The following is a 26,874-nucleotide window of genomic DNA, read 5'->3' as shown; positions in this document are numbered from 1 at the left end:
GCAAACTCTACCTGCACTGTGCCGTTGGTGCCAGCTTAAATAAAAGCACTTTTTTTCTTTTTAAAATAAGACATCTTTTTCTTGAATAACATCTTGGGGCCTTGTTTTTGGGGTACAACATAAACAAGACATTTCATCTGAACTTTCTGTCTTCTTTCTAGACTCCCAGCTCTCACAAAAGTTTATCATTTCTTAATCATGCAAGATGATCTGTCATGATTTCACTCAACACATTTTATCTCGAAGGTAACCACATCAATGAGTGTTTATAAAATCTGTAAGGTGATGACTGTCAAGCATGCAAACAAGCTGGGGGTGGTGGAAAATGCCTGTAATCTTAGCACTCAGGAGGCTGAGGCAGGAGGATTGCTTCCAGTTCCAAGCCAGCCGGGGCTACACAGTGAGTTCAGGACAGTTTAAATTACACAGTGAGGCTGTGTCTCTAAAAAACAAAATAAAACCCTGAAAACAAAGTAAGCTTGCTCATGCAGGTAGAACTAATTTTGGAAAAACGTTGATTCATTTTTAACTAGATTGGCCCCTGCATAGCAGTGAGGAGCTCAGAGAGGAAGGCAGAAAGTCACACCACCTCTCAATGCCCAGGCAGTCCTTGTGGGCTCTGCACTGTGCCCCTGGCCTCCCCTGCTTGATCATAAATCAGACATGGAGATTTTCACCATCAAGAAAATTATGTGATCTCTGCAAGGGGCTCCAGGCAGCAGCTTGGCTTTGGTGCTTGCTTGGCTGACTTGCATGTTCTTCCAAAGGGAAGGGCAGGATAAGGTTTGGAGTAAGACTGGCATGTGCAGAAGAGCCTATCACAGGGTCCTAGGGCCACGTTCCCCTGGTGAGAGAAGGATGGGCTCCTGGAAGTCACCTCCTGGATGGAAATGGCAGAAGTACTGGGAAACATGCTCCTGGGAGACAGAACTTGACAGGACCCTGAAGGCCTTCGCTGGGGTCAATGGCCTCCTTTCCCTTTCCAGGGCCCACAGTGTTCCCTGAATTCACAGTGCCTGGGGTTTTCAAAGTGCTCTCAGGCAGCACTGGGTCCTTGCATCAGCCTGGGAACCACCAGCACTACTTTGAAGATGGGCAAATGGAGTGTGGAGAGGTCTGCATTCATGGCCCCAAGTCTCAGGCTGGCTGAGCCATGAGGTTTTCTGCATGGAGCCCCAGGGCTCTCAGAGAGGAAGTGTGTGCCCTGATCCCCAATCCATGCTGCTCCCATTACTAAAAACCTGTCTGGTGCCACCCTCTCCAGGGCCTGGCCTGCCATTCCCCACCAGGTGTCACTGTCTAAACAGACACTCTGTCCCTGCCCTCCAGGGGCTTGCTGCCCCTACTCTCATTCAGAGCCTCATTGGATAACTTCTTGGACCTTGCTGCACCCTGCTGACCCTCTGCGACCTTCCCCAAACCCCAGGGAGTGATCACCAGCTGCCACCTCCGAGTGTGTTGGGAGGGGTGCCCTGGTTCCTGGTGGGCCCATGTGAGAATGGTGTTAAACTTGTCATAATAAAGTCAGGTCAGTTCTCTGCTCCTCTAGTTACATATTTTAAAATAGCTAAGGAGCAGAGTTTATGTATTTTAAAATTTTCTATGAAAAATAAAACAAAATTTCATAATAAAATAATTAAGGAATAACAATAGTTAGCACATCATGTGTCAAAGCTTAAAAGAATGACCAAAATGTTACTCAGAGTACATATACATCACAGACAGAGAGAGTCTCTTATAGAAGAAACAGAAAAAACCACAAAACTTTCTCTTGAATGAACTAAGAAACTAATACTATAAATGAAACAGTAGATATGCCCTCAGATGAGTGAAGGGATAAAGAAAACATAGTACTTATATACAATGCAGTACTCCCCTGCCACAAGGAAGGACAGACTTGAGGCATCCCTAGGTAAATAGAAGCATCTAGAGATTATAATATTATGTGAAGTAGGGCAGACATACAAGCTAATATATTACAGTTTCTCATATATAAAGAGAGGGAGAGGGAGTGAGAGCAAGTAAAACAGAAGACAGAGAAATAGGGAGGAGATCCAAATAACTCCCAAATTGTCTATTCTACTGTTTAGAAATACTGTAATAGATACACTAATTTGTTTCAGTTGAGTAAGAACAAAGAGAATTTTCTAGTACTCTGTGATTTTCCAGAGCACTGGAGCCTGGCTTACAGTCAGTGTCCAACCCCGGATCAGGGTGAGATCCGAGAGTGTTTATGCATTCGTCCCATCACTTCCCCTCTGTGCACCAGTGCTGTGGCCTGACCAGTGGCAGTGTTCCTCTGGGAAGCCAGCTCTAGCCTTCATGTGCACTGGGTCACGTCTAACCCATGGACCCTACTCCAAGCCACCCTACCATATCAGCACCTGGCCCAAAATGTATGTCCTTCTTTACCATTTGGAAATACCTGGAGTCCTTTATCTTTCTAGCATGGGGAGTAAATTTTACAACTAGGTTGAGCACATGGGCAGGTGGTACACGCCTATAAGTGCAACATCCCTGAAGGCTGAAGCAGGAGGACCACACAAGTTTGGGCCCAGCACAGACAACTTAGTGAGTGAGATGGTATCTCAAGATAGGAAATAAAAAACAGGTTGGAGATTTAGCTCAGTATGAAGGCCCTGGATTCAGTCTCCAGTATCCCAAACAAGCAAAAAAAAAAAAAAAAAAAAACAAAAAAAAACCCTAAAATGCTCACATTATCAGTGTTTTAAGGTATTTATCCTTTGAAGAATGCAAAATTGTGATTTAACTGAAGAATATATAAAATGTGTACTTACCTTCTAATGCATATTTCATATCGAGAGCGAAGAGAGTCCACATAATTTCAGCACTTATCTTCCCCATGTTGAGTTCTTGAGGAAACCTAAACCCAAACACAGTCCATGAGTACATCAGGAGAAGTCCTGTGTCTAAGAGAACAAGATCAGAATGCCCTGTTCCCTCACACAGCTCACCATGCTGTGCAGGAGTGCTTTGCTCGGGGCGTTCCAGACCCTTTGCCAGCAGCGAGGACGGGGCTGCGCAGTGGGACCCTGGGTGGGTGAGGAGACTGTGTGCCTCAGTGCCGGAGTGCAGCCCGAGCCCCGGAGCCAGGGGGGAGGGGTGTTCACATATACTTGAATGGCAGACACTGTATCTCTCTCTCTCTCTCTCTCTCTCTCTCTCTCACACACACACACACACACAATCACAACTCACACACACGCTTGTATACACAAACACAGTGCACATGTATATATAAGCATGCATGCAAATATATTTTGTATCTGTATTTTTAGATCTGTTGTAGGTTGGCATAACCGATGCGATCTTGAGCCCTGCATTTAACTAGTGCCCTATATTTGACCCAGGAAAACGGAAAATCACTAAGGGTATAAATCCCACGAGAAAAGCAGAATTAGCTGTACCTACAGGAGAAAAATAAACCTGCTCAAAAGAAGCAGGATACAGGTGTCAACCAAAAATTAATGTAAGATTCTAGCTAACTGTTTCCAACAGGACATCTTTTGTGATTCTCTCTTTTAAAACTGTATCTTTCCAGTTTAGTGCCACTTGTTTGGAATCTGAAATGGACAAGTGGTTATGAGCTCAGCTAATTAAATTCCAACTTTAGCAGTTTGACTACTATGAGCAACTATTGTTGCTCATGAACCCACTTCACCTGTGGGCTCACCCGGGATTGTAGGATCCAAGCCTCTTTTTGAGGCAGTTGTTCCTCAGGGGGACTGCCAAGAGATGTTGCCTCTAAGGAATCTCTTTGTTTCAAAGAGAAACCAAAACCCTTGGATGCTAATTCAGAGTGAGCAGTCCAGAGCCTTACTGGTAAGATTGTTTTAGTTTTTGTTGGGGTGCCCCTTGGGGGTCTTTGGAGATGTTTGGTGCAACATTAAAATCTCCAAGACCATTCTCAGACCAAGACATTGGCTGAGACTTGTTGGCAAAAAGTCAAACTAGTTTTCTCTGTCAGTCTGTTAGTCTCTGTCTTTGTTTTGTTAATCTTGTTTGTCACTGGTTTTATGTGTTATTCATCTGTTATCCATGTGATTGAGTCAGTCTGCATTTGCTTTTTGTTGCCTTTGCAATGTGTTCTTAACCATTTTTCAGGAATTTCATTGGAGAGCCTCTTCCTACAGTGAACCTGTTTACCCAGGGAAGCTCCAAACTTTTTGGTAAATTTAAGTGGCCCACTTTCAACTGGCCTCCAGAAGGGACTTCTAACCTCTCTTTGTGTTAGCAGGTCTACTTCTACTCTCTGAAAAACAACAGCACTGCTGCTGCAGCTGCCACTGCTGCCACCACCACCACAGAGGTCCCCACCCAGAGGTCCCCTAGAGATCCCCCAGTGAGAGGGGGTACTTGCCCCCGCCTGCAGGCCCTGCACCTGCCATGTGCTCCCGCACCCTGAAACCTGAGGCCCACATGTCTCAGGGCTCCTACTGCAGAGAATAGCTCAACCCCCCTTTCTCCTCCCTGTGCTGAGGCTCAGCCAGAGCACAGCACCATAACTGTTTCCTGTCCAGTGACTCCTAGTGCAGCAGCAGCAACACAAGCAACCAGAGAGCGGAAACCTGAGCCAGAGCCAGAGCCAAAGCCAAAGCCCATGCTGTGCGGCGGGGGCAATGGTGGTTTCCAGATTTCCAGGGCCAAGAGCAAGGGCAGCAGTGCAGCTTCCTGGCGCAGCCCGGCCAGCTGTAGTGCCCCTTTTCTGGGCTTCTGCCCCAAGTCCTTCACTTGCCCATTCAAGATAAGAAGGCTCTCCTATGGTTTAGCCAGACTTGAGTGCTTTTAAAAGCAGCTTCTTGGAAATCAACTAATCTGTCTAAACAGAGATAAGATAAGGACCTGACGAGGTTCCTTGTCAGGAGGTGCATCTTGGAGCACCTCCTATACACCTTTTGACTTGTTGGCACCTGATAATATGCACCTTAAATATCACATTTTTCTCCTAGTCAGCTCCATATATTAGAAAAAAACTTCAAAGGCTGGAAAGAGTCAAAGGTAAGATACTCTTAAAGTTAATGGAGATAGCCCAAAAGGTCTTCAACAACCAAGAAGATCCATTGGACTTTAAGCAAAAGTATTGCAAAAGTCTTTCTTGCTCTAGGAGAAAAAGAGAATCCTAAAACCAAACATGACTCAGGGAACCCCCACTAAATCTAAAAGGGCCCCACTAGCCAAAAACCCAGTGTGCCTATTGTAAAAAAGAAGGCCACTGGAAAAAGGGCTTTCCAGACTTCCAGAAAAAGACCACCTCCACTCTGAAGATCTTGGATCAAAACTGAGCCAGTCAGGGTTCTTTTGGCCCCCAGGAATCTCAGTTAACTATTACTGTAGGGGGCCAAAAGGTCAGCTTGGCTGACACAGGAGCAAGCTATTCACTCCTACAACAGCCAGTGGGTCCCTTGACTCAAACCAAGATGAGCAGTCAAGGAGCAACTAGAAAAATAAAGGCTTAGCCACGGACTCAGGCCATCATTATGGATTTGAGCAGAGGGCCCCTAACCCACTCTTTCCTTGTCATGCAGGAATGTCCTTACTCCCTGATTGGATGAGACTTGCTCCACAAGTTATAGGCTCAAATCTCTTTTGAGGGCACAAACCCCTCAGTGACTCTTGGGTTTCAAGAAAGATTAGAGATCTTCAGAAAGCTAGATCAGAGGTGACTACTACTCTTCTTCTGTTATTCTTTTTACTTGCCCCCTGACTGAAGGATACTTGTTTCTGGTGGACTTGCCCTTGGAAGACACCCCTCCAACTTCATTGCTACAAAAATGGCAAAAGGAGATTCTTGGGGTCTGGACAGAATCCAACCCACTGGGACCTACAATCAACTAACCTCTAATTATAGTCACCCTTAACCTGGGGGCCACCCCAATCCAGGTCCACCAATAATCACTCAGCTTACAAGGCCAAGGAAGGAATTTCCAAACACATTCAAAGGCTAAAATAGAAGTCAATATCCTGATTCCTTGTGAGTCAGCCTGGAACATGCCTTTGCTACCTGTCTAGAAGCCTGGGACTTCAGACTATCGGCCTGTCCAAGACGTCTGAGAGGTAAATAAGAGTCATGATTCTGCTTTCCTAACTCATATACTGTTCCTAGCCTATATACTTTGTTCAGTTTTCTGTCTCCTGTGTACACCTGCTACTCCACATTGGGCCTAAGGGATGCCCTCTTCTCCCTACCATTGGCTCTGGTTAAGTCAACCCCTCTTTGTCTTTGAATGGACAGACCCTAAGAAGATGGGAGAATCAGGACAATTGACCTGGACACATTTACCTCAGGGGTTCAAAAATGCACCAACTCTATTTGATGAGGGCCTGAGGAGGGACCTGAAAGATTTTCAGACAGAACATCCTCCATCCGCCTATCTTTCCTGGCTATTAGACCCCACAGCTGCAGAATAGCCAAATTGCCTACAGATAACTGCAGCCACCACAACCAAGGAAGCCACCAAGTTGACTTTTGGCCAGAGACTCCAGATAGTGGCTCCACATGTTGTGGAGACACTCTGCAATCCCTTCCAGATAGATGGCTTTCCACCCTTGCATTGTCCAATACCAAGCCCTTTTACTGGACACTGACTGCATTGAATTTCTATCTACCTCTGCCCTCAATCCAGTGACTTTCCTGCCTGATGATAACCCTGCAATGCCTATATGTAATTGTATGGACATTATTGACTCAGTTTCAATAATGTCCTCCATCCAGTACTTCAATATGTAGACGATTTACTACTGTCCACTGCAGACTTGTCCTCTTGTCTAGAAGCCATGGAGGCCCTACTGAGAGACTTAGACAAAGTGGGCTATCAAGTCTCTGCCAAAAAGACACAGCTCTGCCTGCCCAAAGTCATTTATCTGGGGTATGTATTAAAAAAGGAAAACGGGCTTTATTGGATAAAAGGATTGAGGCTATCTTAAAATCCCTTCCCCAAAGACTAAACATCAAGTTAGAGAATTTCTAGGTGCTTTGGGATCTGCCAGTTGTAGACACTGGGTTTTGCTGAAATGGCCCAGCCACTCTACACTTCTACTGGAGGGGATCCATCTGGACCTCTAACCTGGACTGAGTTAGAAGAACAAGCTTTCGATGATTTAAAACAGGCTCTCATGAACACTCCAGCTCTCACTCTCCCTCACTTAGTCCAACCTTTCCAGTTGCATGTGGCCAAGAGCCATGAGATCACCTAGGACCCTAAAAGAGGCCTGTCGCCTATCTTTCCTGGCTATTAGACCCCACAGCTGCAGAATAGCCAAATTGCCTACAGATAACTGCAACCACCACAACCAAGGAAGCCACCAAGTTGACTTTTGGCCAGAGACTCCAGATAGTGGCTCCACATGTTGTGGAGACACTCTGCAATCCCTTCCAGATAGATGGCTTTCCACCCTCGCATTGTCCAATACCAAGCCCTTTTACCGGACACTGACTGCATTGAATTTCTATCTACCTCTGCCCTCAATCCAGTGACTTTTCTGCCTGATGATAACCCTGCAATGCCTATATGTAATTGTATGGACATTATTGACTCAGTTTCAAGCCTGTGAGCTGACCTGACTGATGTTCTGTTTGCCCAGTCTGAAGCCATCCTTTCACAGACAGCAGCAGTTACATCCACCATGGTACTCCAGTGGCAGGAGCTACAGTGACCACTGAAACTGAGGCAATATGGGCCCAAGCTTTAGGGTTGGGAACTTTAGCATGGTGGGTGGAATTGATAGCCATTACTCAAGCCCTAAGATGGGCACAAAAAATTTGTACACTTTTGCTACCATCCATGTAGATTGGGCCATTTATCAGGAAAGAGGGCTATTAACCTCATCAGGACAAAGATCAAAAATGTCCCCAAGATCTTAGACCTCCTGGCTGCCATTTGGTTGCCTTGAAAGGTTGCCATTATACATTGCTTGGGGCACCAATGAGAAGACATCCCAATAGCTCGTGAAAATGCCCTTGCTGTTAAGATGGCCAGAGAGGTGGCACTAAAATCAGTGGAGCCTATAATGCTCCTCCCAGCTTTCCCATCACCCATGCTACTCAAGTCATCCTATTCAGATTCAGACTTGAGACCTGCCAGGATCCTAGAAGCTCAACTTTCTCTGGAAGGCTTATGGATCATTGGGCCTCCAGCTCATCCAGGAGACTCATGGGTCACTCACTTGGGGGAACAAAATTGGCCAAGTAGACTAAAGGGATCAGCCAAAAATGCCCACAGTGTCTTCAAGTGAGCTCTAAGCTGGCCACCACTGATGTTTGAAAGAGACAGTGAGGACTTAGCCCTAAAGATCACCAAGAGACAGACTTTGCCAAATGTGCCCAGGAAGAGGGGGACATAAATATTTCTTAGTTTTCATAGACACATTCACCGAGTCGACTAAGGGATTCACCACTGAGACTAAGTCAGCTCTCATCTCCTCTGTGAGATAGTGCCTCAATTCATTTTGCCCACCTCCCTGGGGTCTGACACCAAGCTTTTATAGCTCAGATCACTCAAAATTTAGCTGCAGCTTTAGAAATCAATTGGAAATTACATTGTGCCTACCGGCCTCAAAGTTCAGGCTAGATAGAACAAACAGAACCATAAAGGAAACTATATCAAAACTGGCTTTTGAGACTGGTGAAAACTAGGTAAGTCTCCTTCCTTTTACCTTTCTGCATATATGATGTACCCCCCTATCTCCATGTATGGCCAACCACCCCTTTTGGTTCCCCATGTCCAAGATGATAAGTTGGCTGCTGTCAATAATGGGGAACTTCTTAAGTCCTTACAGGCTCTCCAGCCTTTCTTGCAGTTGATCCACCACTTGATCCAGGGCCACCAGACTGTTCCTGAAAGACCTGATAATCCTCTGACAGCTCAACTTGGTGATCAAATTTATATCAAAAAGAGAGAGCCCACATCCATAGGCACCCGCTGGGAAGGACCCTATACAGTCACCTTGAGTACTCCCATGGCTGTCAAGGTCCCAGAAAGAGCCACTAAATTCATCACTCCCACTTCAAGCCTGCAAGACCAGAGACTCCAGTTAAGTGGACTAAAAGTTAAACTCCAAAGATGCAGGCCCTAAATCTGTTTACCCAGATGGCAAACAGCTCAAACCTCGATTCTGGTTCTTCATATTGGTGAGGACAGGGACCTAGGTCCCTCACTTTGGGAAACATTCAGGGCTCTGGACTTTGTATTCAGTCTGTAAATTTCCCCTTGAAGCACTCCCCATTTCGAATCAATTGTAATTCAACTGTGTATGTACAAAATGTCTCTTACCCCCTCAACCAACATTTATTATCCCTACTGGAAACTTGGTTTGCCTGTACAAACAGCCTCATCCCTTGTCTTGTCTGGCTGTCTTTACTGGACATAACCCTGAACTCTGTATCTTAACTCATGTTCCTCCCCAAATGTACTGGTATTCTGGAAATGGAGGGAGGAAACATACAGGGTTACCCAACCTCACAAAAAGAGGGCCCCAGTCCTAGTTCCTGTCCTTTTGGGATTAAAAGTAGCTGGTTCCACAACATTAGGAACCACAGCCCTCATAGTGAGAGACCAAAATTACCAGACACTAAGCAAAGAAATATACCATGATCCTGGCACACGTGAACAAAATGCATGATAAAGTGTTTAATGTGTTATATCCCAAGCTAAGTCCAATCTATTAAATTAATGGTTATACGTTCCTAAAACAAGGATCTGCAAATGTAGATTAAAAAATGACCAGAAATCAAGGATTTGATTCATGTACTAAAACCAGTGAGGAGTGTTGTAGCTTGGCATAACTTGATGCCATCTTGAGCCCTGCATTCAACTAGTATCCTGTATTTGACTCAGGAAAATGGAAAATCACTCAGGGTGTAAATCCCATGAGAAAAGCAGAATTAGCTGTACCCACAAGAAAAAATCAATCTGCTCAACAAAGAAGCAGGATATAGGTGTCAACAAAACCTTAATGTAACATTCTAGCTAAACTGTTTCCAACAGGATGTCTTTTGTGATTTTCTCTTTTAAAAACTCTATAACTTTCCAGTTTGGTGTCAGTTGTTTGGACTTTGAAACAAGGGTGTGTGTGTGTACGGGCTCGTGTATAGGGCTGTATACATCGTATACAAGTGGTCCCGAGCTCAGCTAATTAAATTCCAAATTCATCAGTTTGGCTGCTTGGACTCCTATATTGTTCATGAATCCATATCAGGATCCAAAGCAGAGTAAGTTTGGTCATTGTTACCTATCAGTTTGATAATCATGTTCATTGATATTTTAAAACTTAAATGCAGAGTTTTTATATTTAACAAAAATATAAACTTGGAACTTTCTTGTGATCAAAAAGTCAATATATACAAATTAATTTTCAGTATTAAATTTTACTTCATTGACATAAAGATAGCTTTAAAATAATTTATTTTAAAATGTTTCATGTGCACAGATACTAACATCATAATATTTGTAGTATATTAATTTTCATGTAATAAACATGTAGTACCAAAATTATATGTGATATAATGAGAGTACTTTGAGCTCAAACAGTGCAAACAAATTGCTTGCTTGCTTTTTTTTTTACAGCATTGGAGAGATATTTCTAGTTTACTTTTAATTTTTTATGTTGAGTCAAGGATTTAATATCTTAGAATTAAAAATAATGTTTTAGAATTAAAAATAATTAAAAATAAAAAAATGTATCAATTCATTTCACAATACTCCAGTAAGAAGGAAACTCCAGGGAAGTGCCTTTCATAAACATGTTTTTATAGCAATTGACAAGTTGGTTCCATAATTGACATAGTAAAGTAAAAGAACTAGAAAAGCAAAAAGTAATTAAAAGAAAGACAGACTGCTATCAGCAATCTTAATAGCATTTTATAGTGATCAATTTTGTATGTCTTCAAGTACAAGGTCAACCTGTTTTTAGTAAGGTGTAACACAAAGTCAACGGAGAAAATAACATTTTAAATAAGTGATGTTAGAATAATTGAATCCAAATAAAAAATGAAAACAAACAAAAACCACCACCACCAACAGTAAAGACAAAAAATATCCAAGCAACCAACCAACCAACCAACCAACCAAACAAACAAACAAAATCAATGAAACCCAAACTGGGAGGACTGCAAGGTACAGCCCAGCCTGGGCAACAGGGCCTCAGCAAGACTCCAGTGCACCCAAGTGGTGGGGATAGCAACGTGACTGCACTAACAGCTCGTGTGAGAGCGCTGAGAAAGAGCCTCAGCCATAACTTACATTAAAAAAAAAAAAAAAAAAAAAAAACCAAAACTCAAAATGAATTCAGATCAAGATGTCAAATTTACCTTTAAAAGAAAACATATTTCTGTAACCTTGTATAAGAAAATCTTGCTTAGATGCGATATAGAAAGTGTAATCCATAAAACAAGAGTGATAAATTAGACTTAATAAATTAAAATCTTCAAAAGGAACTATGGAGAAAAGGGAAAGATGAGCCATAGAGCAAGTTCTACTTAGTTTGCATAACACCAGGACATTTGCCCTGAAAGAAATGGGCCAACAATTTGAGCAACAACATTTCAGGGAAGAAGGACAACGTGGATGAGCTACGTGAACTGTTCTATGTGAAAGGCGCTGAGACACAGCCTACACACCATCTGAGTCTCCTTATGATACATTATTCAAAAGTAAAAGTGAGGGACAGAAAGCATATCAGTGGTCACCAAGGTCTTGAGGTGCAGATAGGAACGGATTGTAAAAGAAACACAAAAGAACTTTCAGGGTATATTATGAGTGGGACCTGAAATGTCCCCCCAAAGGCTCAGTCTATGGAAAGCTTGCTCCTCGACACAGTGAGCTAAGAGGGGATCTAAAGATGGGTAGCTGGGCTGTGAGGTACAGACCCTTCAGGGGGTTAGCCCTGAGGGCTGCTTCTCACCGGGGAGGGCCATCAGGGGCAAAGGCCTGTGGAGGACCCAGACCGCTGGGGACCCTCCTGAAGGCGCACCATGCTCCAGTCTCTTCCTCTGGGGCTTCTTCCTGCTGTCTTTGCTTCCTGGTTGCCCCTGGGTGAGAGCATTCCTCTACCATGCTCCTGCCTCACTTAGGCCTTGTAAGTGGGGCCTCTGACATGTGGGCCAAACACAGCCTTCTTCTCTTACCATTTTTATGTCAGGCATTTTGTCAAGGTAAGGAAAATCAAACAGGCAACAAAAATCTTGTACATCTTAATTTTAGTGGCTTTGTGACTATGTTTATCTCCTATTTCATCTACTTCTGCTTGTCATTATTTACTATTTTCTACCTTCTGTGGATTTTCTTTGAACCTATCTCTTTAAATTACTTAGATAACTGAGTTTTGGCCTTTCTTTCTAACATTCATGTTTATGGTTTAGACATTTTTAAAGGAATCTCTTTTAAATAGTTTTCAGTGTTAATCCAGTCAAACTATTTCATAATTTTACTTCATTTTTTTTTACTTTCAGGTGCTTAGAGACTCTCAGCATCTTTCTGTTGCTAGTCTCTGCTTTGACCCGATTAACTTCAAAGACCACATCTGAATGTTCTCACTCTTTCAAAATTTGCTGAGCTTCACTTTACATGCATTATATAGTTAATTTTGATTAGCATTCTTTTTTAATTTTCCATCTCTTACTTCTGTAAGCTTCACGCTGAGTCTTTGTTCTAGACTACACTAGTATTTACTGGTTCTCTCTTTGGTTATGTTTAAACTACTATTAAGCCATTGGTGGAGGCTTTTAATTATTTTCCTGCTTTCACTTTCAGAATTCTCATTTCATGCTTGTAGTTTCTAGCTCACTGTGAAATTTCTCCATGTTAATTAATTAATTGTATTTATATTAGCTGAGTCTCTAAATTTCATTACAGTGTCTAGTTATTTTTTTTTTTTTATTTAAGAGGAAAAAGAGAAAAACACAAAACAAACCAAAGCGGCGTAAGGGTACACGCAATACAGAACTACAAAACAAAACAAAACAAAACAAAACAAAAAACCATAACAGTAAGAAATTACCTGCTAGTAGATTACACACTATTTTCTTGAAAATAGTTCCTCAAATCACAGTATCAAAGAACACAAGGTGGACATTCAAACAGGGAGACTGCAAACAGCTGTGTTCAATGTTCCAAAAACATTGATAAAGTCAGCTATTTAACACCCCCAAACACACTTGCTGTTATATCCGTTAGAGCTCCTTTTCTTTTTTTTTTCCCTCTCTTTTTTACAACAAAATTTACACATCTTGGATTTTATTACTCCTTAGTGCTTATTACTTTCTTTGGGGGGGGGGAAGAATACAGTCAAATATGGCAAAACAAAGCTGTCAGTCAATACCAAGGATAGACGTAGCACATGGTGTAGAACAGAGTACAAGTTTATCAACAATGGTTATCAACGTTGTCCCTTGTTTCCTTAAAAAGAATTGTCTATCTTGTTAGATATTATAAAGTTGGACAAAACAGTAGAGAACAAGACCAATAAAACTTAGGCATTGTAAACATTACAGGACTTCCAAAGAAGACAATAGTCAAACCAGAATGGGTATCTTAGTGAATCTTATTGTCTTCAAAGTAGTTGCCTATGTCTTCAAACTTGATACTATCATATAGAATGGAACAGAGTCTAATCAGTCAAAACTAGATCGTGGGAGTACTACAGGACTTCAAAACAAGTTAATAGGAAATCGAAAAGAGTTACTATTTATATATCCTAATTTTTTTGAATTTTTTCTTTAATTAAGACAAACATAAGAAATGACTAAATAATTTTTTTTGAAACAATAAGGGGGAGATTGAGATAAAACAGGACATAACAATATAACAATAGAGGTCACAGCATGACTGTTTCAATAACCTAGTACTTCACCACCTTATAACCTGACTTAATAGTAGTTACCATAGTGTCTTTTTCCTTGAAATATTTGGGTAAAACTTCATATACTCTAGCTTCAAATATTTTCATATCAAGAAGCCCAGAATAAAGCCTTTCTAATTAATGAGTGAAAACTTTATAAGGCTTCAAGGCCACCTAATGGGGAATCATGATTACCACATATTTTTATATATTTGAATCATTACTTACATTAGGGAAACTATTCGGTATTCACACATGCGAGATTGATTTATTTCACTTATGAGTATGGTCTCAAGCTGTGCCCATTTATTGATAAATATCTCAATGTGATCCTTCTTTATAGCTGAATAATACTCCATTGTATAGAAATACCACAACTTTTTTATCCATTCCTCAGTTGATGGGCACTTGGGTTGTTTCCAAGATCTGGCGATTACAAATTGTGCTGCTATAAACATAGGTGCACATATATCACTGTGGTATGATGCTTTCAGTTCTTCTGGGAATATGCCTAGAAGTGGAATAGCTGGAATAAATGGGATTTCCAGTCCCAACTTTTTGAGAAATCTCCAGACAGATCTCCACAAAGGCTGTACCAGTCTACACTCCCACCAGCAGTGCAGGAGAGTTCCTTTTTCCCCACAGCCTCTCCAGCATTTGTTGTCGGTTTTCTTGATCCTGGCCATTCTTTCAGGGGTGAGATGGTATCTCAGTGTGGTTTTAATTTGCATTTCTCTAATGACCAATGATGATGAGCATTTTTTCATGTATTTATTTGCCATTTGCATTTCTTCATCTGAGAATTGCATATTCATCTCAGATGCCCATTTTTGGATTGGATCTTTGAATTTCGGAGGTCTGAGTTTCTTTAATTCTTTATATGTTTTAGACAAGAGGCCCTTGTCTGAGAGAGAGTTCACTAAAATCTTTTCCCAGTTTGTGGGTTTTCTTTTCACTATGCTGGAGATTTCTTTTGACATGCAGAAACTTTTTAATAAGAAGTGGTCCCAGTTATTGATTCTGGGAAGTATTTCCCGTGCGGTTTGAGTCCTGTTCATGAATTCTTTACCTACTCCTATGTCTCCAAGGTTTCTACCTATTTTGTCTTCCAATAGATTTAGTGTTTCTGTTTTAATATTCAGATCTTTGACCCATTTACATTTTAATTTAGTACATGGTGATAGACATGGGTCTAGCTTTAGTTTTCGGCAAATGGAGAGCCAGTTTTTCCAGCACCATTTATTAAAGAGACTGTCGTTCTTCCAGTGAACCTGCTTGGCTCCTTTATCAAAAATAAGGTGGTTGAGTGTGTTCGTAGTTGTGGTTGTATCTTCTAATCTATTCCACTGATCTTCGGCTCTGTTTTGATTCCAATACCATGTTGATTTTACTACTGTTGCTTTGTAGTATAACTTCAAGTCAGGGATTGTGATGCCTCCTGCTTTGTCTTTGCTGCTTAGAATTGCCTTTGCGATTCTAGGTCTCTTCTGGTTCCAGATGAAATTTAGGAGTGATTTCTCTAGATCTATAAGGTATGTTGATGGTATTTCTATTGGGATTGCATTGAATCTGTATAACAGTTTTGGGAGAATGGCCATTTTCACAATGTTTGTCCTTCCTATCCATGAGCAAGGGATGTCTTTCCATTTTCTGAGATCATCTTCAATTTCCTTTTTCAGTGTATTATAATTTTCACTGTATAAGTCTTTCACTTCTTTCGTAAGAGTAATTCCTAAATATTTCATTTTTTTGCTTGATAATGTGAATAGTCCAGTTTCTCTTATTTCCCTCTCTGTAATTTTGTTGTTCGTGTATAGGAATGCTATTGATTTCTGAGTATTGATTTTGTATCCAGCCACATTACTGAATTTATTTATTGTATCTAAGAGTATTTCAATGGAGTTTAGGGGGTCTTCTATGTAGAGTATCATGTCATCTGCAAACAATGATAATTTAACTTCTTCTTTTCCTATCTTTACCCCTTTTATTTCTCTTTCTTGCCTAATTGCTCTGGCTAGTACTTCCAGTACTATATTAAATAGGAGTGGTGATAAAGGACATCCTTGTCTTGTACCCGATTTTAAAGTAAAGGCTTTCAATTTTTGGCCATTTAGTATGATGCTGGCTGTTGGTTTGTCATAAATGGCCTTTATTATATTGAGGTAAAGACCATTTATTCCAATTTTCTGTAAAGTTCTTATCATGAATAAGTGTTGGACCTTATCGAAGGCTTTTTCTGCATCTATAGAGATGATCATGTGATTCTTATTTTTGGCTTTATTGAAATGGTGGATTACATTTATTGATTTGCGTATGTTGAACCATCCTTGCATTCCTGGGATGAATCCCACTTGGTCATGGTGTATAATCTTCTTGATGATTTGCTGGATCCTATTTGCCAATATTTTATTGAGGATTTTTGCATCTGTGTTCATTAGGGAGATCGGTCTATAGTTCTCTTTTATAGTTGGGTCTTTCTCAGGTTTTGGTACTAGAGTAATATTTGCTTCCAGGAATGACTTAGGAAGGATTGCTTCCCTTTCAATTTCATTGAATAGTTTGAGGAGTGTCGGCATTAGGTCTTCTTTATATTTCTTGTAGAATTCTGCAGTGAATCCATCTGGGCCTGGGCTCTTCTTGGTGGGCAAGGACCCAATTACATTCTCAATTTCATTAGCAGAGATTGGGTTATTCAACAGTTTTATATCCTCTTGATCTAGCTTTGGTACTTCATATGCTTCTAAGAATCTGTCTATTTCTTCTGTGTTATCAAACTTTTGAGAGTAGAGGTTTTCGAAATAGGTGTTGATGATTCTCTGTATTTCTATTGGGTCTGTAGTGATTTCTCCTTTTTCATTTCTTATTGCATGAATTTGAGCTTTTTCTTTCCTTTTTTTAATAAGGTTGGCTAGGGGCTTATCGATTTTATTTATTCTTTCAAAGAACCAACTCTTTGATTCGTTGATTCTTTGGATTGTTTTCTTAGTCTCTATTGCATTGATTTCTGCTCTGATTCTTATAATTTCCTCTCTTCTTTTGGCTTTGGGCTTGACTTGCTCTTCTTTTTCTAGCTGTTTGAGGTGTAGCATCAAGTTATTTACTTGTATTCGTTCTGTTTTCCTGATGTGGGAACTCAGTGCAATAAATTTTCCTCTCAGAACGGCTTTCATTGCATCCCACAGATTCCGGTAAGTTGTATCTGCATTTTCATTTTCTTTTAGGTATTGTTTAATTTCTTCTTTAATTTCTTCTGTGACCCACTGATTACTCAAGAGTGTGTTATTTAGTTTCCATGTGTTTGCGGAATTTTTGCAGTATCCTTTGTCATTAATTTCTAATTTCAGAGCGCTATGATCCGATAATATGCAAGGGATGATTTCAACTCTTTTGCATTTGCTTAAATATGTTCTGTGAGCTAATATATGGTCTATTTTAGAAAATGATCCATGTACTGCTGAGAAGAATGTGTATTCTGATGTTGTTGGGTGGAACATTCTGTATATGTCTATCAAACCCATTTGTTCACGGGTGTGATTCAGTTCTGTTATTTCTTTGCTCATTTTCTGTCTGGTTGATCTGTCCCTTGGTGTCAGTGGTGTATTAAGGTCTCCTGTTACAATTGTGTTACTGATAATTTGAGTTTTCATTTCTGTTAATAATTGTTTTATATAACTGGGTGCTCTGGAGTTTGGTGCGTATATATTTAAGATAGTTATCTCTTCCTCTTGGAGTTTTCCCCTTACGAGTATGTAGTGACCTTCTTTGTCCTTTATGGTCATTGTTGGTTTAAAGTTCACGTTGTCTGCAAACAGAATGGCTACTCCTGCCTTTTTTTGGATTCCTGCTGCATGAAGAATTGTTTTCCATCCTTTGACTTTCAGTCTGTGAGTATCTTTCTGGGTTAGATGGGTTTCCTGTAAACAGCATATGGTTGGATTTTGTTTCTTGATCCATTCTGCTAGTCTGTTTCTTTTGATTGGTGCATTGAGACCATTTACATTAATGGTTATTACTGTTAAATGCTGGTTAATTGTAGGAATGTTATCTCTCTGCTGTTGCATCTTTATCTTTCGGTTCTGTTTAATTATTTGCTTTGCTTAGTGGTTTTTTCCTTTGTGTATCTAAACTGCCTTTCAATATTTTTTGCAGGGTTGGTTTGGTGTTCATGAAGTTCTTCAGCTGTTCTTTGTCATGGAAGTATCGTATTGCACCATCTATTTTGAATGATAGTTTTGCAGGATATATCAGTCTTGGTTGGAAATCATTTTGCTTTAGGATCTGGAATACTTCACTCCATGCTCTTCTTGACTTTATCGTTTGTGCTGAGAAGTCTGCTGTGATTCTGATAGGTTTTCCTTTATAAGTGATTTGTCTTTTCTCTCTGACAGCTTTTAATAATCTATTTTTGTGTTGGATTTCTGGGATGGTGACTATTATATGTCTGGGTGTAGTTTTATTTTGGTTATGACTGTTTGGAGTTCTATATGCTTCACTGATCCTGATGTCAGTTTCTGATCTCATGCTTGGGAAATTTTCAGCTATTACTTCTCTAAATATCCTCCTGACATCCTTCATGTTGTCTCCCTCTCTTTCATTAATCCCTATCATTCTTATGTTATTCTTCTTTGCATCGTCTTGCAGTTGTTGAATTGTTGTTTCCTGGTTCCTTGTTATTTTCAAAAGATCTTTCCTTTCCTGTTCACTAGCTGCAATCCTGTCTTCAAGGTCTGAAATTCTATCTTCACTTTCATTAAGGCGGTTTTTACAACTTTCAGTGGAGTTTTTTATTTCCTGTATATCTCTGTGCATCTGCATTATGTATTCTGTTTGTTTCTTATATTGCTCGTCTAGGGATTCTATCTTTTTGTTTAGTTCCTCCAATTTTTTATCTGTGTTTTCTTTAGATATATTTAGAATCTCTTTCATTTCTTTTATCATTTCTTCTTTTATCTGGGAGATTATTTCGAGTTTGAATTTCTTTAAAGCTTCCTGGAGTTGCTTGTCAATTTCAGTGGCTATTGTGTCCGATATATGAGGTGGATGGGATATATTTTCTTCTATATACATCGCTCCTAGGGTTTCTTGAGATGGGCTGGAGGTTTGAGGTTGTAATTTGGTCTTTCGTTTTGTCATTTTCCTATATTTCTGTGTTTCAAGTGTTACTTGAAAGCTTCCTCAGGATCTGTTGAAAATCCCCTTCTATGTTTGGAGCTACTGGGACTCTGGTGCCGCGCTACTCCAAGCCATTAGGCCTACAGAACCAGTGGCCCTCCTCTGCCTGCTCAGAACTCCGCAGTTCCAGACAAGCTGGGCCTCAGGGACACTGTGCGCCCACCTGCCCCTTGGAAGCTCCACAGTTCTTCAATCGCAGCCGGGTTAGGGTACTCACCACAGGCCGCAGTGCTTCAGGAACCTGTGGACCCTCCCTGGTTGCAGAGATATCCACAGTCCTCCAGACACGCAGAGAGGCCAGTGAGGGCACCCCAGATCTGCCCAGCTCCTCCTCTGCAGACCTGTGGCCAGGCGTGGCAGCTAAACAGGCTGGGCTAGGCTGGTAGTGTGGGCCAGCCCACCTATTGGGAGCTCAGCAGGTCTCCAAATGAAGCCGGGAATGGGGAGGCTGATGTGGAAGCCTTAAACCCACCTCTCTCCTTCACTGCACCTGGAAGCCTGAGGGAACTCCAGCAGTCTGGGCGCAGAAATCCAGAGTCCTCCAGACATGCAGAGAGGCCAGTGAGGGCACCCCAGATCTGCCCAGCTCCTCCTCTGCAGACCTATGGCCAGGCGCGGCTGCTAAACAGGCTGGGCTAGGCTGGTTGTGTGGGCCAGCCCACCTATCGGGAGCTCAGCACGTCTCCAAATGAAGCCTGGAATGGGGAGGCTAATGTGGAAGCCTCAAACCCACCTCTCGCCTTCACTGCACCTGGAAGCCTGAGGGAACTCCAGCAGTCTGGGCGCAGAAATCCAGAGTCCTCCAGACACGCAGAGAGGCCAGTGAGGGCACCCCAGATCTCACAGTGTCTAGTTATTTTTGATTGAATGAAAGACTTTGACATGAAAAGTGATGCATAAAAGTGAGTCTCTGGCTGTTTGCATCTCTCCAAGAAGGATTTATTTTTCGGAGGCAGAAGTGTTTGAGGAAAGGGACCTCGCCCCTCTTAGGCACTGAGCCTGCTCTGAGCAGGCCACTTCTCTGTCCCTATCCCTCAAAGGATGCAGACGTGGCGGGCCCCGGTGTCCTCTGCGTGCTGACAGGGACCCACAGCTTTGGCACTCAGCTTTCCTAGTGCTCAGCTTCTGCATTCACCTTTGGAGTTCTGCAGCTCCTTCTGTGAACTTCCCTGGTTCTCAGCCTTTGGTTTCAAGTTAGCTCACATCTCAAGGGAAAGGTGTGGGCTGGCCCACACCTGATTCTTTCTGAACGGGTATTGGCACATGCTATGAAGGTACAAGAAATGCAGGAGGGTAAAGACATTCAAGCCATGTTGTTAATAGTTATGACTGGATGGGGGAAAGGGAATTGAACTCAGGGAGACATAAATGATCACATTTGCAATGCTGTATGTTAGAAATGAATCCAGAAATTTTGTAAGTTTACAAATAAGTGCAAAGGTAATACAAATGCCTGCTAAAGCATTTGTTCTCTCATTTGGTTAATGAATAGCTGTGACGTGAAAGCCCAGAATGGGCCAGGCTTGAGCCAGGATAGATGGCAGGATCCTGCTAAATAAAACAGATGTGGGCTTCTGAAGTCTGTGACCTGTAGAGCTTCTAGTACGCACAGTCAGTAAAAGCACCACCACACAAACACATTCAGGCACACACACACACACACACACACACACACACACACACACACACTGAGTACCGACCTAGGGTGGAGCAGACAGGATGAAAACCTAAGGATGTGGAAAACAAGTGGCTTTGACGGCATTGAGTTTGGGAAAAGAGCAATAACCTATAGTTGGCTGTGCGAAGGGTTCATTTCCATGGAGGAAGAATCTGTGGCCTTCACAGAAATGGTAAGAGAAATGTAGTCATCAGCAGAGTCAGAACCTTTGGCATCCACACTGGCCAGGATGGGGCTTGGAAATGCTGTGCGTGCTGGTGCCCATCTTCAGAACCCAAGGCAGGAGACTGGACAGAGGCCAGGGATGGGGAAGGAGGAAGAAGGGAGAAGTAGAGGCTGGGGTGAGGACCAGCAGTGCCGAGCATCTGAGGTACGGGACAGTTTTCCCATTCTATGTTCTCTCCTGCCTCTACCACCTGTCAGGAATTGGGGCCAGGGTTTGAGCCCTGAGTGTGACTATAGAGAGCAGCAGATGTCACTGAGATTTTGGGTTCTGCGTGGTTTTGACATTTAGAGGTGATAGAAAGGTGGCTCTAGCTCTCTCAGGAACACTGGAGACTCAGGATGTTAGAGACAAAGAAATGGAGAGGAGATCACAAACTGAGTCCAAGTGCAGATCAGAAGTATTGCCTGTGGTGTTGACATGTTCTGGTCCCTTCTTTCTTGAACAATCATAAAAATAATATCAAAGCACTGAAAACATCCCCGTACCTAGCTTTTTCTTTCATGTTTTATGTTAATCTGTTGATTTTCATTTATAATATTTACAGTTCAAATTACTGGCCTCCTATTTTATGTATAATTCCTCCCTCAACTGAGTCTCAGGATCCAATTTTGCTGAGTGTCTGGTCAACATCCGGAGGGTCTGTGGGGCTGGAGCACCATTCAGGTTTGAAGCTTTGTCCTTTGAGTCTGTGAGGATCTACTGCTGGCTGCTCTGGCGCGTCGGAACTTCCAAAGTGGAGAAACAAGAGGCAGGATAGAGAAGTGCACTGAGTTTCTTAGTCCACTTATCTAATGCCGGGTCTCTGAAGTCAACATCTTTATTTTTGCTTTACCCCCATCTTGGCAGTTTTGGTGCTGCTGTAAGTGCTTATTTCTCACATGGATTCCATCTTCTCACATGGATTCCAGTTAAATCAGGGAACTCACCAGTGGCCCTCAAGTCTAGACAGCTGCACAGTCCCCAGCTGCTCTCTCTCCACTCTGGGTGGGTGGCAAAGCTGGGGATCAGCCTGCCTCTTTCTGTCCTGCTTCACATCCTTATCCAGCCTATTCTCTCCTGCTTCCCAGCCTGCCCGCCCATCTCTGCAGAACTCTGTCTCCCTCCCTCCTCCACCACTCTTTGTGTCACCCCAGGGCTCGCTGGTACAAACAAACACCATACTGCTTCAAACCCTTGAGCAAATGGGCTTCCTGGACACATCAGTTAGCTTCTGGGAGTCTGGGCTGGCTCCTGACCTCTGACTCCAAACCTCTCCCTCTCCACCCCAGCACTTCGATGTCCTGGGACTCTGTCTTCTGGTCATTTATCCCCTTCCTTGCTCTCTCTTTTAGATTCTGTCATCATAACTACTTTTTCTTTCTTCAGAACACTGCTCTCTGCGATTCTCCCAGTGGATCAGCTGGGGGAAGTGGCTATGAAGGGAGGGGGCATCAAGCTGCAAGGTGCTTGCACTTCGGCTCAGAGCACCCCGAGCAAGAGCCCCCAAGTTTACTCTTGAAATGGATTTAACCTTTTTAGCATGATTTTACAGACATCTGCTTTAGAATTCAGAACTGGTGAAAATTATAAGAACAGCTTCCTCTTTAGCCAATTAGTCCAGCATCACAAAACATTTCTTTTGATAGGGCTCAGGGCAAGGTACCCAAGATACTAAGACTCTCAGCTGAAGGAATTTGAGAAACAATGCATACAGAGAGGCTTTTGGGGCTCTTCCCAGTGGGTCAGGGACCTGCCCATGAGGGTGAGCAGTGCTGGCCCTGTCCCCTGGGGTTAGGAGCCTCCTGTCTCCGAGGACACAGGGAGCTATAAGGGATTCCAATGCACTGGCCCTGTAGCATCCAAAGTGGACTACACTTATCTTGGTTTGATTTCTGTTATGCTTGTCCATGACACTCCGTCCTTCATCAGATCAGCAGGAGACACTCAGGGTTAAGCACTTCTTTGGGTCTTGGCTCCTGGATCAGGCCCCCGAGTCACAGACGCTGTGGGGAGTAAACAGGCCTGTTCTCCTCAGGTTAATCTGCCTTCCTAACAGGGACCATCAGGAACTCCGATTGGGGGAGGAGTGGCCTTGCCCTACCCGTGTCTCTCCTGCCTGACTCCACTTCACCCCAGACAGTGCTCCTGTGCTCACACAGTCACGTCTCCTCTCCATGTGGTGCAGTCATCCCAGAAGCCAAACAGCAATCCAGTGACAATGCTAACAGTTTTCAGAACAATCTCTTCACTCCTTTCTACTTTGTGAAAATGGGAGAAAAATTATGCAGTTATGTTCAACAATGTAAGAAGAAAATCAGTGCTGGTAAACAAGAGACAATTATTTTTCTTAAAACAGATTTTGCTAAGTACTTAGTAACTACTGGTTAAAGTTTCCAGTTTCTTAAGAAATCAGAAAATAATCATATTCCCACAGCAGTGTCTTTTGCACTGTGTTCAAATCTCCTTCATAGATCTGTAAATAAATGGTCTCACTTTGGAATCAAATTTTATGTATGTTATCTATGCTGCAGTCCTAGCACCAAAGCATGATTGAAAAAGCAGAGTTGTTTCCTTCCAGTATTCCTTCCAGTATTCATCACAACTGATTATTTCTGGTCTTTCTTTGGGCTAGCAATAATGTCTACACCATCTGCACACTTGCAGAGGCTTATTTCTCACAATTTTTCAATTCATGGCTTCTCCTCTGCAGTGTCTGCAACAGTCAAATCCTGTAGCCAGCCCTCAAAGCTGCCCAAAGAACAGGGGTTTGAGTCCTTCTCTGTCATTTGGTTAATCTACCCCGGAGAGCAGGTAGTCTCTTAAGACTCAATTACCTCGTCTGCCCAAAGGAAGTACTAATCGTTGAGTGATTGGGAATCATATTGCAATGAAAAAATGAGATTTTAGGCATAGGTATTTTGTATAGCCACTGGCACACAGTGAGCGGGCCTAGCCTAGTGCTGCTGGTGAAATTCTAACTACAAAGGAGTTCTAACCTCAATGGTACTGATCACTAATGGGAACACAGTCATCATAGAAACTAAATGAGACTTTGTATCCACTACCTTTTACGATCCAGGTTAGGAAAAATGTTAACAGAAGTTATAGCAAAAAGTCGATTGCAGAGGAATTTTTATGTACAAAAGAGTAAACTGGTTCCACAGCTTCAGAAATCCCAGCTGATATGCTAACAATTCACACGCTAACTAGAAACAAATCCCAAACATTGATAGAAGCAGGCCAAAAGAGCTACTGACCTTGCCGAGTATGAATTATTACATAGGCCTGGAAGTTAAAACAGCAAGCACGTGTAAGGTACATTAAACATTCATACACAGTGATCCCTCTGTTCATGAGCTCATTCTCTCCACAACTCTGCAAACCAAACTACATGAGAACTAAATCGAATTTCCCTATCAGGTCAACAGTGATCATAACCCCTGAATTTGATTTAGTTCTTGTCCACTTGGTTTGCCACCAGAATTGCAGAAAGGATTCAGTTTGTGAACTGAGATACCACTGTGTTCCTATGGAAAGCTGATCATTTCCCTAGCAATCAGAGGTTGTGAGATTTTCCTGTGCATATATTAAGCTCTCTAGTGTAAAGCCCATCTTATCTTCATTTTCAGGGCAGTGGTAACTTAACTTAATTGATGATTTATGAAGAAGAGGTTTAACAAAATGGTTATTCACTCTAGCAATATAAAAATGTATCCTGTGTTTGATTTGCAGCAAAACAAAACATAAATGTTTTAAGCCTTGAATCTTATCAAATACAACTGAATAAACCAATTTATCTTGCAAATATCATAGTGAGATAAGGCAAACATCATCTACCACTGCCAAATTTGATGATTCTGATTCATTAGTCACAGCAGATAAAATTAGACTCCACAGACGGTAAAGCAGCTATGTTTCAATGCACAGAGCATGGCTTTGGAAAAAGAGGAGTAAGTTCCCTGCTCCCCGTGAGTGAGTGGTGGCTCTGCTCTCACTCCCAGGGGTGCAGCTGCAGTTTTATCACCACAGTGCGAGCTCCAGCCACAGCTGGTCATGCTCTTTCCACAGTGTACACTCATGTTATAAAACTATGACTTACATTTATATACTTCTGTTAGAAGCTCTGCACTTAAGAATGCTTGATATACACAAGTGCAAATAACAGCTATTATCACAAACAGGGAGAGTAACAGAATGCATCCCACGAAGCAGGACACTGCTGTGAAATTATAAAATAGCTCCTCAAGTTAAAGTGGTAGTAAGGCACACCCTAACACCCCAGCTAGGCTAGGACAGCCTCCAGGACTGGCTGTGAATGCATCTAACTGAACACTTTCTGCAAGACTAACTCTTTCTCTTCCTGGGTTCCCTCAGACCATAAAATAAGGCAATCATCAACACTACCTAAAGATAATCTCTTTTTTCTTCTCTTGTTTGCTCTTTATTTGCATTTTCAACTTAGGACATCCTTTCATACAACTTGAGTCTTTAGTAGATATTTAATGTTGGTATGGAATATACACCTGGGGATGAGTCTAAGTAAATTTCTGAAGCCAGGTAAGACAGTGGCACTCTTTCCCTTGGGGCAAGGTAGGCAAGAAGCCTGAGTGAAGAGAGCCTGCAGAAAACCAGTCCCCTGGGTGGTCACTCAGGGAGTGGGCCATCCTTAGTACTGGGTCAGCAGCCTCAGTAGCCACAGGCTGCAGACCAGAGGCTCAAGCTTATGTCTGCCTGCAAAGCTGGGAACCAGGTGCTGTAGGCAGAAGCAGCAGTCCCCACCCTGGCACTGCTTCGTGTGGGCTCCCACTGGGGTACATGCTTCCTTAATGTCACCTCCCAGCTGCTCCCCAGGGTCTGCAGTGAGGTTTTGTTTCCAGAGTTTCAAATATGAGAAGCAGCCTGAGGAGGACTGCACATCATCCTGGTAGTGGTGGCACAGCCCAATCTGCCCCACACCCTAACTTAGGTCACAAAAAAAACAGCCAATTTAATTTTCACATACTTAAAATGGAGTGCTTTTTCTGTACTTTTGACTACTATTTATGTAGCCCTCTGACTGACAAATATTAAGATGCTTCATAAAGTTATGATAAACTAGGGTTTGTTTTCAGGGACAGAAAAATGAAAGGAGATCTGAGGGCCTACGAGTGACATGAGATCAGACAGGTTTGTTCTTACTTCCTGCAGGTTCAGCATATTGGGGCTGGCTCCTAACCTCGCCGCATTGCGCTCCAGAGCTGTGCGTCCAGTGCTTGAGAGGCTAAGAGAAGTTCTTCAGAGAAGTGACTCTGAGATCAGCATTCTCTCATGGCTTCTCCTAGGGATGCCAGTGAATCTTCGCCATGTTAGCACTTTTCATAGACTAAGTCATTTCCTAAGTCTTCTATGGGCTTACACCCAACTGAAACTCTAACCACAAGACATCCTGCTTTTCCTTGTGTTCGAATGATTAATCATGGAGACATCTGAACTATCTGGGTCTGACATCCTCTTACTTGTGGCTACTTTCTTTAAAATGAGTCCTTTTTTTTTTTTTTTTTTTTTTGGTACCAGGGATCAAACTCATGATCTCATACTTGCCAGGCAGGCGCTTAAGCATTTGAGCTAAATCCCCAGCCCTCAGTTCCCTTCTTATCTTGAAGGGCTGCTGATATTCTCAGCCTGCCTCTTCCTAGATGTGGAGCTCTGGAGCAGTCAGTCACCTGACCCCTTCTCTGCTTCAGCTTGTCCCTTGCAGCCTGCTGGTGACAGTGGTGTGGATGTCACCACAGTTAAATTTAGGACTGGGTTGAATGCTAAACTATACCCCTCCTTTGAGTAGCACCTGGCTTGTTAACCCTCGTGATTCCCAACATGATGATCTTACGATGGTTTCAGCACAAACACCTCCTCGTGCCTAAATGGTCCAGCAAGTGTGACAAACCTTGAAACATCCAGGACTAGCTTTTTCTCTCCTCTGAGATCT

The 26,874-nt window shown here is 42.4% G+C and overlaps 1 protein-coding gene across 1 annotated transcript in view; it reads right to left on the bottom strand.

The window, feature by feature from the left end:
- Unc13c (unc-13 homolog C) overlaps nucleotides 1–26,874 on the bottom strand; it is a 438,787-nt gene that overhangs the window by 120,178 nt on the left and 291,735 nt on the right. The window contains exon 18 of the mRNA XM_003471882.5: nucleotides 2,799–2,884. Coding sequence (XP_003471930.2) covers nucleotides 2,799–2,884 — 86 coding nt within the window. The remainder of the gene's footprint in view (nucleotides 1–2,798; nucleotides 2,885–26,874) is intronic.

The sequence above is a fragment of the Cavia porcellus genome, unplaced genomic scaffold, assembly GCF_034190915.1.
Source record: "Cavia porcellus strain 051 isolate PalLab524CR breed Dunkin Hartley unplaced genomic scaffold, mCavPor4.1 scaffold_1, whole genome shotgun sequence".
NCBI lineage: Eukaryota > Metazoa > Chordata > Mammalia > Rodentia > Caviidae > Cavia > Cavia porcellus.
The sequence above is the reverse complement of the archived record's forward strand: the minus strand, read 5'-3'. Positions and strand labels throughout refer to the sequence as shown.